The 11977-nt window shown below is 45.5% G+C and overlaps 1 protein-coding gene across 2 annotated transcripts in view; it reads left to right on the top strand.

Annotated features, from left to right (window-relative positions):
- Nucleotides 1-564: 564 nt before the first annotated feature.
- RHEB (Ras homolog, mTORC1 binding) overlaps nt 565-11977 on the top strand; it is a 53832-nt gene continuing 42419 nt past the window's right edge. The window contains exon 1 of one of the 2 annotated variants that reach the window (XM_024249592.3): nt 565-1021. In XM_024249592.3, the coding sequence (XP_024105360.1) occupies nt 970-1021 (52 nt within the window). In that variant the 5' untranslated portion in view covers nt 565-969. The remainder of the gene's footprint in view (nt 1022-11977) is intronic. The other variant, XM_054560006.2, reaches the window with a different exon arrangement.

Below are 11977 nucleotides of genomic sequence, written 5' to 3'. Positions count from 1 at the left end.
AAGAGGCTCGCCCTGTTTTTAATGAAATTCCTAACACTTTGAATTAACGCCGACTCCATGCTTCCCACAGTCCTTCGGCCGTGGGTGACGCTTAGTCACCACTACATCCTCAAACCCAGACATGAACGCTAACGCAGCTCAAGGGGAATTTTCAAAAAACCCCCGAGGGAGGAGCCAGCCCACCCGCCGACCGCCCCGGCCACGCGCCTCGCGCCCTTCACGGGCTCAGCGGGCGCGAACCCGCCAGCCGCTCAGCGTTTCGCCAATCACCGCACCTCCCACCTATTGCCCCGCCCTGCGCTCCGTTCCGGCCAATCACCAGGGAGCCACCGTTTGTCTCTCCGCCTCTCCCGCCCGCCCCTAACCGGTTGGAAGTTTGAAGCCTTCAAACCTAGCCGGCGCCCAACAGCGCGGTAGCAGCGCGGTGTATTTTTAGCTCCCGGGCGGGCAGTCCCGCCCCCCCCTCCCCGCCTCCTTGCTTCCCCCAATGGGAGATGGAGTTTCCGACACGTCATCGCGCGGCTGTGCAGGAGCTGTCCAATCGGCGCTCGGGGAGAATGGCGTAATTAAAAAGCGGCGGAAGAAGGTGGGAGGGTCATGACGCAGCGAGTTTCAGTCGTGACTTTTGTGGGGTTATCGCGGCGTCCCCTTTTTTTGCCTTTAAAGTAAAACGTCGCCCCGACGCACCCCCCGCGTATTTCGGGGGGCGGAGGCGGTGGGCCACGGCGCGAAGAGGGGCGGTGCTGACGCCGGCCGGTCACGTGGGCGTGTTGTGGGGGGGAGGGGCGCCGCCGCGCGGTCGGTTCCGGGCGGTTGGGAGCGCGCGAGCGAGCGAGTGAGAGGCAGCCGCGCCCGCCGCCGCCCCTGCTCTGTATGCCGCTCTCTCCCGGCGCGGCCGCCGATCACAGCAGCAGGAGCTGCCGCCGCCGCGGTTGATGTGGTTGGGCCGGGGCTGAGGAGGCCGCCAAGATGCCGCAGTCCAAGTCCCGGAAGATCGCGATCCTGGGCTACCGGTCTGTGGGTGAGTGGCCGGTGGCCGCGCGGCCTCCTCGCGCCGCCGGGGCCTCGCCTGGGAGCCGGGTCGCGGCCGGGCCTGCGAAGTTTGGAGCCGGGGCGGCCATGTGGCGGGGCGGGCGGGGGCCGCGCGTTTCGTAACCACCATTTTGAGCGGAGGTGGTGGCGGTCGGGGCGGCGTCCGCGCCGGTCGAGGAGCTGCGGTAGCTGGGCGCCCTCCGCGGGCCGGGCGGGCAGGTGGCGGCCGGGCGGAGGGCGCGGGAGGCGCGGGGCGGGGGCCGTCGGCCGCCGAGGAGTCCGGGTCTCGTCTGGGGAAGTGAGGCGGCGCCGGGGAGCCGCGCTAGAGGCTGCCGCGAGGGAGTCACACCTGCCTCCCCGCCTTCGCCGCGGGCGCGCGTGACCGGGGCTGGCGGTCTCCCCCACCCCGCCCCCGATGCAAGGAAAAGAAAGTCCGTGGGATTTTAACAAAGGAAGCAGCACCTCGGCTTCGTTCCATCTGTGGTGAAGTTTACCCTTGTAAAGAAAACTAGGGATTTAGAGGACGTTTGGGCACTGAACGCAAGTTTTCTGCATAGGAAACCTAGGCGATCCCCCAAAAGAGGCCCCTCTGGAGGCCCTCGAGATGCTGCTGGCGGCCTGGGTAGGAAGACAGAGAAAAAGGAATGTCTGATCTCTCGGTGCCCTATTTTTCTTCGGGAAGGAATAAGGTCAGGTACTTGGAACCAGGCTGTTGAAGTAATTCCAAAGTCTTTTTGTTTTCTTTTTCTTCCCCCAAAAGGTTGACATACATTTGAAACAGTTCCTAGCAGTCGCCTTATTGCTGAATAAGGGGGCTTAGGGTCGGGTTGGGGGGCGGACGAGGTGTCACAGAACGAGCGGTTTTCTGGCCTGTGAGAAACCAGAGCGATTGAACTTAGACACGCTTCAGGGTGAGGCTGTATTGTCTCCCGACATCCGGAAGCCTGGAGAAATTACGTTCATCTTTTCGGGCTGTTTTGAAGTAACTGTCTATAGAAGACGTGCACCGGGCCACAGTTGGGGGTATGGGGAAGTGAAAGCGAGGGTTCAGAGGCTCCGGTGACTGCGGAACGGGGTGACTATCTGTCATGGGAAGCTTGTACCTGCCTGCCGCTCACTGGATGCACTCCCCAACTGCGCTTTCCACCGCCGGTGCCAGGGTCTGTGCTCTTTGACCAAGATCAGCCACTGCATGCTTACTCATCCTTTTGCCACCTCTCCGTCGAGAGCCAGGGGGAAATTAAGGGCTGAAAGAAGCTTGGCTAGAGATGCAGGGTGCCTAGAGTCGTAGGGGAACTCTTGTGCGATGCAGTGCTGAATCCGAGGGGATGAATAGGTGGCAGCTTTAACAGCTGCAGCCAGGAAGTAAGCACGAATCAAATGGAGGGGTTCAAAGTCACTAACTGTTCAAATATCAACATGGAACCTGGGATCCAGCCTTTATTGGCAGCCTGAATCCGTGCTCTTGTTTCTGTTCTCTTGATTTCCTCCTCTGCATTTTGAGGAGTTGGGACCGCGAGGTGTTCTGGCTCTTGGGTGAGCCCTCCCTAGTCAGTCAAATAAGTAATTATTGGCAGCTATTTGAAAATAGTAGTCCCCTGAATAATCACGTTATAGGCAACAAGTACCTCGGCTACCTGACTTCAACCCAAGAGAATGACCTAAAGATCTTGCTGATTTACCCTTTTAAAATGTCGAAATGGTAGCTCCAGTCTTTGGTGAGGAGGGCTAGTTTTATCACTTTTTTTTTTTTTTTTTTTTTTGGCTACAGAAGTTCCTTATGTCCAGTTGAAATCCATTCTGTTTTATCTTCCCTCTATTCAGCGTCCTCCTGAGGACGGAGATGTGACAGGCCACCCCTTAGCCTTCTCCTCACAAACTGCTGCTTGTTAAATACTGTGCTAACTTAGTGTCCGGTGGGATACAGGGTCACTTTTAGTCCCTATTTTCTGTCTTCAGTATTTCATATTTCTGCAACCTATCCCACTTCTCCATATTTATTTTCAAGCGTAGTCATATTAAACGATTTTGGAGAGGTTAAGTTGCTCCCAATCTTGTATTTTTTTTTTTTTTCCGAGACGGAGTTTCGCTCTTGTCACCCAGGCTGGAGTGCAATGGCGCGATCTCGGCTCACTGCATCCTCCACGCCCTCAAGCGATTCTCCTGCCTCAGCCTCCAGAGTAGCTGGCGCTACAGGCGTGCACCACTACGCCCGGCTAATTTTGTATTTTTGGTAGAGACGGGTTTCACCACGTGGCCAAACGTCAGGCTTGTCTCAAACGCCTGACCTCAGGTGGCCCTCCCACCTTGGCCTCCCAAAGTGCTGGGATTATAAGCGTGAGCCACCGCGCACAGCCGCATTTGATTTTAAAGTGTATTATGAACCAGGATATTTTGTAGTATGTGGGGTCTTTTTTAGGGGAAGGAGATTAGGTTTTGCCAGCAGGTTTCTTCTAGTAAGCCACCCTTTTGAGAATTACTCAGCATGCTCACTTCTGGGAGCTTACTGGCATGTTTGCTTGCAAATGGTGCTATACCAGAGAAATTTGAGTACATGTGTTTCTAGATTGTGGTATTTTGTGATGCTGAGCTGTTTTGTCCTATATTCTGGGGGTAGAGCCACATAAAAAGGCTCCACACCTTTCTTAGAATGTTCTCTTAATTAAATACATTAAGCCAGTTTGACTAGTAGGATACTTGTCATTGTGATTTTGTCATGCCACAAACTTTATTTTTAAAGTTGTCTTCAGATAAAACGAAAAAGTGTTATGTTTGTTTTACTAGTTGGCTTTCTTTTTTTTTTTTTTTTAAGACAGAGTCTCACTCTATCACCCAGGCTGGAGTGCAGTGGCGCGATCTGGGCTCACTGCATCCTCTGCTGCCCAGGTTTAACCGATTCTCCTGCCTCAGCCTCCCAAGTAGCTGGGATAACAGGCGCCTGCCACCCCGCCCAGCTAATTTTTGTACTTTTAGTAGAGACAGGGTTTCACCATCTTGGCCAGGATGGTCTTGAACTCCTGACCTCGTGATCCACCTGCCTCGGCCTCCCAAAGTGCTGGGATTACAGGCATGAGTCACTGCACCCAGCCCACTACTTGGCTTTCCGTTTTCTCTTTTTTTTTTTTTTTTTTTTTTGAGTGTTGTCAGAACTACCAATAGGGAAAATATAATTCTCAGGTAGTCTATACAATTCTCCCTCCCAATCCCCTGTACTTCTCCTGTTATTTACAATGTTAAAGCTTTTAAGGACACGTCACCTATAACTCTGGGAGTCTGGCTTTCAGGGAGTGCTTTGTATTAACTGTTCCCGTGGTGGCCAAAAGTACCAGCTCCCTGACATTCCGTTATTTCTACCACAACGGAGTAGTCCCGCGATAGGAAGTAACTCAACTTAATCAAGTTAAAATGGTAGTGTTACGTAAACTGTCTTCAGCCTGGTACATCTTTCACTGGGATTTTACCTGTACAGAGAGCTTTGGTAACCTAGTTTACCTTTAGACCATAATCAAAAGCTGGTTGTCATATATAAGCCTCTTACATACAGTTAATAAGAGGGATGGGATCACAGGCATGTGAAAGATCATAGGGGGAAAATGAAACAGCTTTGTGGTTTGGAAGAAGGCAATTCAGCAAAAGTACTCAAATTATTACTTTGTCAAAATGTTTTAGGTAGTAGAGTCTTCATGAGGAAAGATGTCATTAAATATTTGGTTGTTCCCAGCAGATTCCGACTTACTGTTTAAGTTAACCTATCATTTGTTGACACTTTTTATTGAAAAATTGAAAGGCAAAACAATATTTGCTATGTATGAAATCTACCAGTATGTGAAATTGTATATTCAGGTGCTTAATATTCTGATGTTGTATACTTGTGGGTGGGGGTAGTCCTGAAGTGGCCACTTTGTATTGCAACTTGAAATTACTGTTTTTCAGTCTCATTCATTGTTCTGCACAAGAGCATAATCAGAATTCAGATTTCTGATTATGACTTTCCAGTGCCAAATGTTATTTTGCTGTCCATATGGGTTATATCTCTCTGTACTTCATCACCCCAAAAAGAAACTCTGTACTCATTAGCACTCACTTTCCATCCTGCTTCCCTGTCAGCCCCTGGCAACCGCTAATCTTTCTGTTTCTGTGAATTTACTTACTCTGGACATTTCATATAAATAAGAACATATATATGTGGTCTTCTGGGGCTGGCGTCTTATACTTAGTATATTGTTTTCAAGTTTCGTTGATGTTGTAGCATATGTCGCTTCTTCCTGTTTAGTGCTGACTAATATTCCGTCATGTGAGCATACCACATTTTTTCTATGCATTTGTCAATTGGATATGTGGGTGGTTTCTTTTCTTTTCTTCTTTTTTTTTTTTTTTTTTTTTTTTTTTTTTTTTTTTTTTTTTTTTTTTTTTGCTATTATTTTTTATTTATTTACTTTTCTGAGGCAGGGTCTTGCTCGTTGCCCAGGCTGGAGTGCAGTGGAGCTATCATGGCTCACTGCAGCGTCAACCTCCTGGACTCAAGTGATCTTCTTGCCTCAGCCTCCCCAGTAGCTAGGACTGCAGGTGTGTGCCATCACACCCAGCTAGTTTTTTAATTTTTTTGTAGAGGTGGGAACCTTGCTCTGTTGCCCAAGCTGGTCTTGAACTCTTGACCTCAAGCAGTCCTCTCGCCTCAGTCTCCCATTGTTGGGATTACAGGTGTGAGCCACCACTTGGAGCTCTACTTTCTGGCTACTATGAATAATAATGTTTTGAACATTCCTGTACAAGCTTTTATGTAGACATATGTTTTCATTTCTCTTGGGTACATTCCTAGGAGTGGAATTGCTGGGTCATTATGGTTAACTGTGTGCTTAATATTTTGAAGAACTGTCAAATTTTTTCCAGAACAGCTGCACAATTTTATATTCCCATCAGCAATGTATGAGGGTTTAATTTTCTCCACATTCTCGTCAACACTTGTTACACTGTCTTTTTCATTTTAGCCATCCTATTGGGTGTGAAGTGGTATCATAGGATTTGCAAATAATTTCTCCTGTCTGTGGGTTGTCCTTACCTTCTCGATGGTGTCCTTCAAAGCAAAAAATTTTTAATTTGAAGGCCGATATATCTATTTTTCTCCTGCCACTTATGCTTTTGGTGTCGCATCTTAGAAGCCATTGCCTAATCCAAGGTCATATAGATTTACTACTATATTTTCTTCTAGATATTTTATCCTGTTAACTCTTACATTAGATCTGTGATCTATTTGTAGTTAATATTTGTATATGATGTGAGGGAGGGATAGAACTTTATTCTTTTGCATGTGGATATCAAGTTGCCCCAGCTTCTTTTGTTAAAATAATGTTCTTTCTTCCTTGAATTCCCTCCTCCAAGATGAAGTGACTATAAATATAAGGACTCACTCATTCCATTGATCTGTATGTCTGTCATTATGCCAGTACCATATGATCTTGATTACTGTAGTTTTGTAGCTGGTTTTTAAATAGGGGCATATGAGTCCTGTAACTTTATTATTTCTGAAGATGTTTTTGGGTATTCTCAGTCCCTTGCATTTCCATATTGAATTTTAGGACTAGATTGCCAGTTTCTGCCAAAAAAGCAACTGCAATTTTGATAGGGTGTTTCATGGTTTTGCAGGTATCTTTTAATGTCTTAACAGCTGGATTCTCATATCTGCTCCTGAATTCATTCCCTTAACGTTATTTTAATGAAGTATGGAGTACTTGAATAGCTTTTTCAGATAGTTGAATATTCTTTGATACCGAAACTTCATAAGTGATAGTTTGGAAAGAATAGTTACACTATGCAATCTGAAATCATATTGATGAATTTTCCCAACTCCGCAGGTCTGCTTTATACTTGGAATGGATCTTCTATCATGCCTGGTTTTGTAGCGTTACTGGTCATTTGGAAAATATTTGTTCATCGTTACGCAGATCTTCCACATGTTGACACATTTTATTATACAAGCATTTTTAAAAATCACATTTGTTAATATCACCACCAATCTCTGCAGAGTCTTAAGTTTTAGAACACTGTTCACTATGAGTGGTGCAAGTTTTCCAAAATTCTAATTTCCTCCTTGAGTTCAATAATTTCCTTGGCAACATGCTACCAGTTTTTACTTGAATTGACTGTTTTGTTTCTTTAATTTCCAAGAAAATGTCTGCCAGCTATTCACATTTGCAGTAATGATAGTTTGTCATCATTCTTGCAAGTAAAAAAGGCATTCCATGATAAAAGTGGCCAGTTCAGATCACTTCTCAAATGACTGCCCAAGTGCTTTTTTTTGGAAACAACCATCATACTTCAGTGTGTAACAGAGGTGCTTTATGTGTACATCTCATTTTGTCATACAGAATATTAAAAAGACATGTACCAGAGGGTCAAGATTTAATATAATTTTACTGCTTTTTCAAGGACATTGTTAAGTAGAAACAGCTCTTTTCCCACTGTGAATGCGTGGTAATAAAGAATACAGTGACTTACCGCTCAGTTTGTAACTACCGTTTTTGATTCATGCCAAGGGGTGCCGAGCTAGCAGTTTTCCCCACCATTGCTTTTGCACCCTTAGTACAAATGGGAACTTTGTGGAAAAGGCAAATGATAACTTAATATTGCTATGAAAATTGTTTTGACCTCATGAGCCCCCTGAAAAGATTTTGGTAAACCCCTTAGAGGTCCACAGACCACCCTTTGAGAACCATTAAACTGTTGTGAGCTAGGATCTTGTTCACTGCTGTGCAAAATTGAATTGACAGTGACTGCATCCTAAATACTGTTCACAGCGATATGGTTCCCACAGTGTTAGAAGAGCCTCCTAGGAGAGGCCCTGTAGCATTGTGAGAGACAAAGATGGCAAGGCAGGAAAGAACTTGGCGTGGTTAGAATGGAAGGAAGCACGAGGGAGGCCAGAGAACATCAGGAGAGTTATGATATCTGTGTGCCTATTGGTTTGGCCTCTGATTGTGGTGCATTTTTGGATGAGTTGTGTTTGGACCTGGTGATGGCGAGGCTCTCCCAGAGAGTAGTGAAAATTGCAAAGAGTTGCAGGATACCAGAGACCCATATACTAATAATATAGTTTTTAAATACAAGTATCAGGATGAAGGTGGGGAGGAGTACACAAGTAAAAATAGCAACTTTATCACAGAATGAGACACTGCCACCTCTACCTGTGATTGTGGAAGGTCAGAGATGCACAATGCTTTTCTTGGGTGAAGATTCAGAATAACAAGTTCGCAATAACAACTGTGATAGTGTTCATGGCTGGATTGTTCTTAGTTACTGGAATAAATCAGAACTGAACTTGCACATGATTGTGCAAGTGAGAGCATTATGAAATCTTTAGGGATCATAGTTGAAGGAACCTTCATTCTTAGTTCTAATTTATTCTGAAGTACCAAATGAAATCTTAACATTGATAGAGTACTCACAGTCTATCTTCGTCACGTCATTCTTGCTAACTGTGAGAATGCAAACTGCTGAGTCCTTTTAACATGAATTGCTGGATTGATTTTTAAATATAATCAGCTGTGCGCAGTGGCTCTCGCCTATAATCCCAGCACTTTGTGAGGCCGAGGCGAGTGGATCACCTGAGGTCAGGAGGTTGAGACCAGCCTGGCCAACCTGGTGAAACCCTGTCTCTACTAAAAATACAAAAATTAGCTGGGCGTGGTGGTGGGCGCCTGTAATCCCAGCTACTAGGGAGGCTGAGGCCTGCAGGAGAATCACTTGAACCCGAAGGGGGAGGCTGCAGTGAGTCGAGATCACGCCACTGGGCGACAGAGCAAGACTCCGTCTCAAAAAAAAAAAGAAATCTAACATTTTAAAGGTCCTGGAATACTATTTTAATTTTCTTCAATATATGTTGGGCTTCTGGTTATTAAAAAAAAAAAGGAGTTCCTGTAGGATTGGAGCTTTAAATCTAAACTGGTATTAGTTTAGAACAGGAAGTGCTAGAAAAGCCTTTACGTTGTGCTCTTATGGGCAAGTTAAGAAAGCAGGGCAGTTTAAAGATATTGATAGAATTCACTCCGAAGTGTCCTGCTTGCTTGGTTTGCGTCTTATCTGTAGTAGAATTGAGTCTTTCTCTCCCGCATTTCTCTTTTTGTTGTGCTTACATGTTTGCAGAAGGACTCCTCATGGACATTTGCAAGTGAAGTTGGTGTTTTAGCAAGATACACAATCCCACCTTCTGCAGGATTGAGAGTTGAATGTTAATAACTACCTGATGGCATAGTACATAATTTGTGAATGGGGATGCAAATATGGGCTTTTACAGTTAATACAGTTTTATGAGATGAAATGCTTTCGAAGACTTCTGTGTCTTAGATATAAATGTGTCTGCCTATTTTGCTAGCTTGCTTTCTTTCTTTCTTTATTTATTTATTTTGAGACGGAGTCTCACTCTGTCACCCAGGCTGCAGTGCAATGGTGCGATCTCGGCACGCTGCAGCTTCAACCTTCCAGCCTCAAGGATCCTCCCGCCTCAGCCTCCCGAGTAGCTGGGACTACGGGTGTGTGCCACCATGCCCTGGCAATTTTTTTATTTTTTTATTTTTTTATTTTTTTATTTTTTTGTAGACATGAGGTCTCACTTGTTGCCTCGACTCGTCTCGAAGTCCTGGACTCAAGCAATCCAGCCACCTCAGCCTCCCAGAGTTTTGGGTTTACAGGCTGAGCCACTGCACCTGTATTTTGCTGGCTTTAAAATCTCAATCACATTTGGCGTTTGTTTGAAAGAGAACATTTGGGCCAGGCCCCCAAAGATTGAATCACTGCAATTGTTGGTTGAAGAGGACAGTTTGTGAGTGTTATGTGTTATTCAAATAGGTGTTCATTAAGCATTTGAATAAATGCTCTACTTTGTGCCAGTCACAAAAGCTAGGACAGTTATAATCCTTGCCCTCAAGGAGCTTCAATCTAGTTGAGAGCCACAGGAACCTGTTCCTGCTACTGAGAATAATAATTGTTGGTGCTTTTGAAGCATTTACTGTTATGGGGTACAATCTTAATGCACATGTATTAATAGCCTTTAAACTCGGGTAGGTACAGTTGTTACACCTATTTTGCAGATAAGGAAACTGAAGTACAAAAAGTTTATGTGACTTGCCCAATGTCAAACTGTCGTTAAGTGACAAAGCCAGGATTTTGAACTCAGGCAGTGGCTCCAGAGCAGGCAGTCTTTAACCAGCTACTACACAATTGTTATTTAAATACAGTTGGGATAGGTGTTTGAGAGAAATAATGAAAGGCAGGGCTAACTTGACCATCAGGTGGGGATGAGGGTGTGGGAGAATTGTCCTTAAAGGAAAGGCAGTGTGGCTCACTGAGTGAATGAGAAGGGTGAGGTGTGAGTAATGAGAGAGGTCGGGACTCTCGTGTTTGCCAACTGTCCATCAAGAACAGTTTTGTCTCCTCTGTGAAAAGTTTTAGACTTTTTCCTAGAAACTGTGGGAAGTGACTGAAGGGTTTTAAGCAACAAATAAGATGATGATCTATACCAGGGGCTGGCAGACTTGTTCTGTAAAAGGCCAGATAGTAAATATCTCAAGCTTTGCAGGGCAGGCCATGTAGCCTCTGTTGCAGCTATTCTACTTTGCCTTTGTAGGACGAAAGCAGCCACAGACAATACATCAATGAATGGGTGTGGATGTGTGCCAGTAAAACTTTATTTATGGATATAACACTTGAACTTCATCTGATTTTCAGTATCATGAAATACTGTTTCTTTTTCCAGCCACTTAAAGATGAAAAAACCATTTTTAGCTCATAGACTGTACAAAACCAAAACAGGCTGTAGGCCAAATTTGGCCCCTGGTCTGTAGTGTGCTGATCCTGGCTTCCATCCCTCCTGCTGTTCTGTGAAGTGGGAGGGGTGGTAAGGGAGTAGAAATGGGAAGAGCAGCCAAGGCGCAGAGTAGATGAGATGAAGAGGACACACATCGGAGATTTCCTTAGAGGGAGAATGGACAAGACCAATGTGGGAGCTGTGAAGTAGCCTTCAGATTTCTCATGTGAGTGCCTGAGTAGGTCATGTTGCCATTGGCTAAAATCAGAAATGATGGAACAGGAGCATGTTTAAGGGGGGGACCAGATTTATTTACGCACCTGCCAGATCCACACACTTCCCTTGCTTTCTGGCCACAGAGGCCCTAGTGACCACCCACACAGGGCACAGTTCCCATGGTCCCGAAGACAGGTGGCTGTGCCTACAACTAGGGTTCTGAGGGTTTGCTGGCCCTGGGTCCTTGTGTCACCCAAGGATTTGACCAAGCATACCCTCACACCGCAGGATTGTTGCCCCAGAGACAAATGAGGTTGCTGGACCCAGGTGGCCCCACATGCTCACACTGCCCACTCAGGCAGGCAGTGTCTTACTACAAGGATGTTTGTCATTCCTGCTTGCGGGGAGGGGGAGTTGGACTCTTTCTCTAGATCTTTTCATTCTGCATAACAGTGCTACAAAAATGTGTGAATATGTTTTATAATAATAAATTGCTTTCTTAATCTAACCGTGTTTCTGTATGAGCAGTGTCCTAAAAAATTGAGCTGTACACAAAATGAGCCTACCTTCTATTTTTTTTTTGACTTCTGTGGAAGTATTTCTGGAGCACAAATTTAGGGAGCTAAATTTATACAAATAATATGATCCTATTCCCTTAAACAAGGGTACAGAGCAGCATTGTCCAATGGAAACAATCTGGCCTGGTGCAGTGGCTCACGCCTAGAATCCCAGCACTTTGCGACCCAAGGTGAGAGGATCACTTGAGCTCAGGAGCTCCAGAACAGCCTGGGCAACACAGCGAAACCCTGTCTCTGCAAAAGTGGGAGGCTGAGGTCTCAAAAAAAACACCTAAAAATATAACCTAATGTAATTTTAGATTTTTCCAGTAGGCATATTAAGTAAAAAGAAATAAGTGAAATTAATATACTT

Source organism: Pongo abelii, chromosome 6, assembly GCF_028885655.2.
Source record: "Pongo abelii isolate AG06213 chromosome 6, NHGRI_mPonAbe1-v2.0_pri, whole genome shotgun sequence".
NCBI classification, from domain to species: domain Eukaryota; kingdom Metazoa; phylum Chordata; class Mammalia; order Primates; family Hominidae; genus Pongo; species Pongo abelii.
The sequence above is the reverse complement of the archived record's forward strand: the minus strand, read 5'-3'. Positions and strand labels throughout refer to the sequence as shown.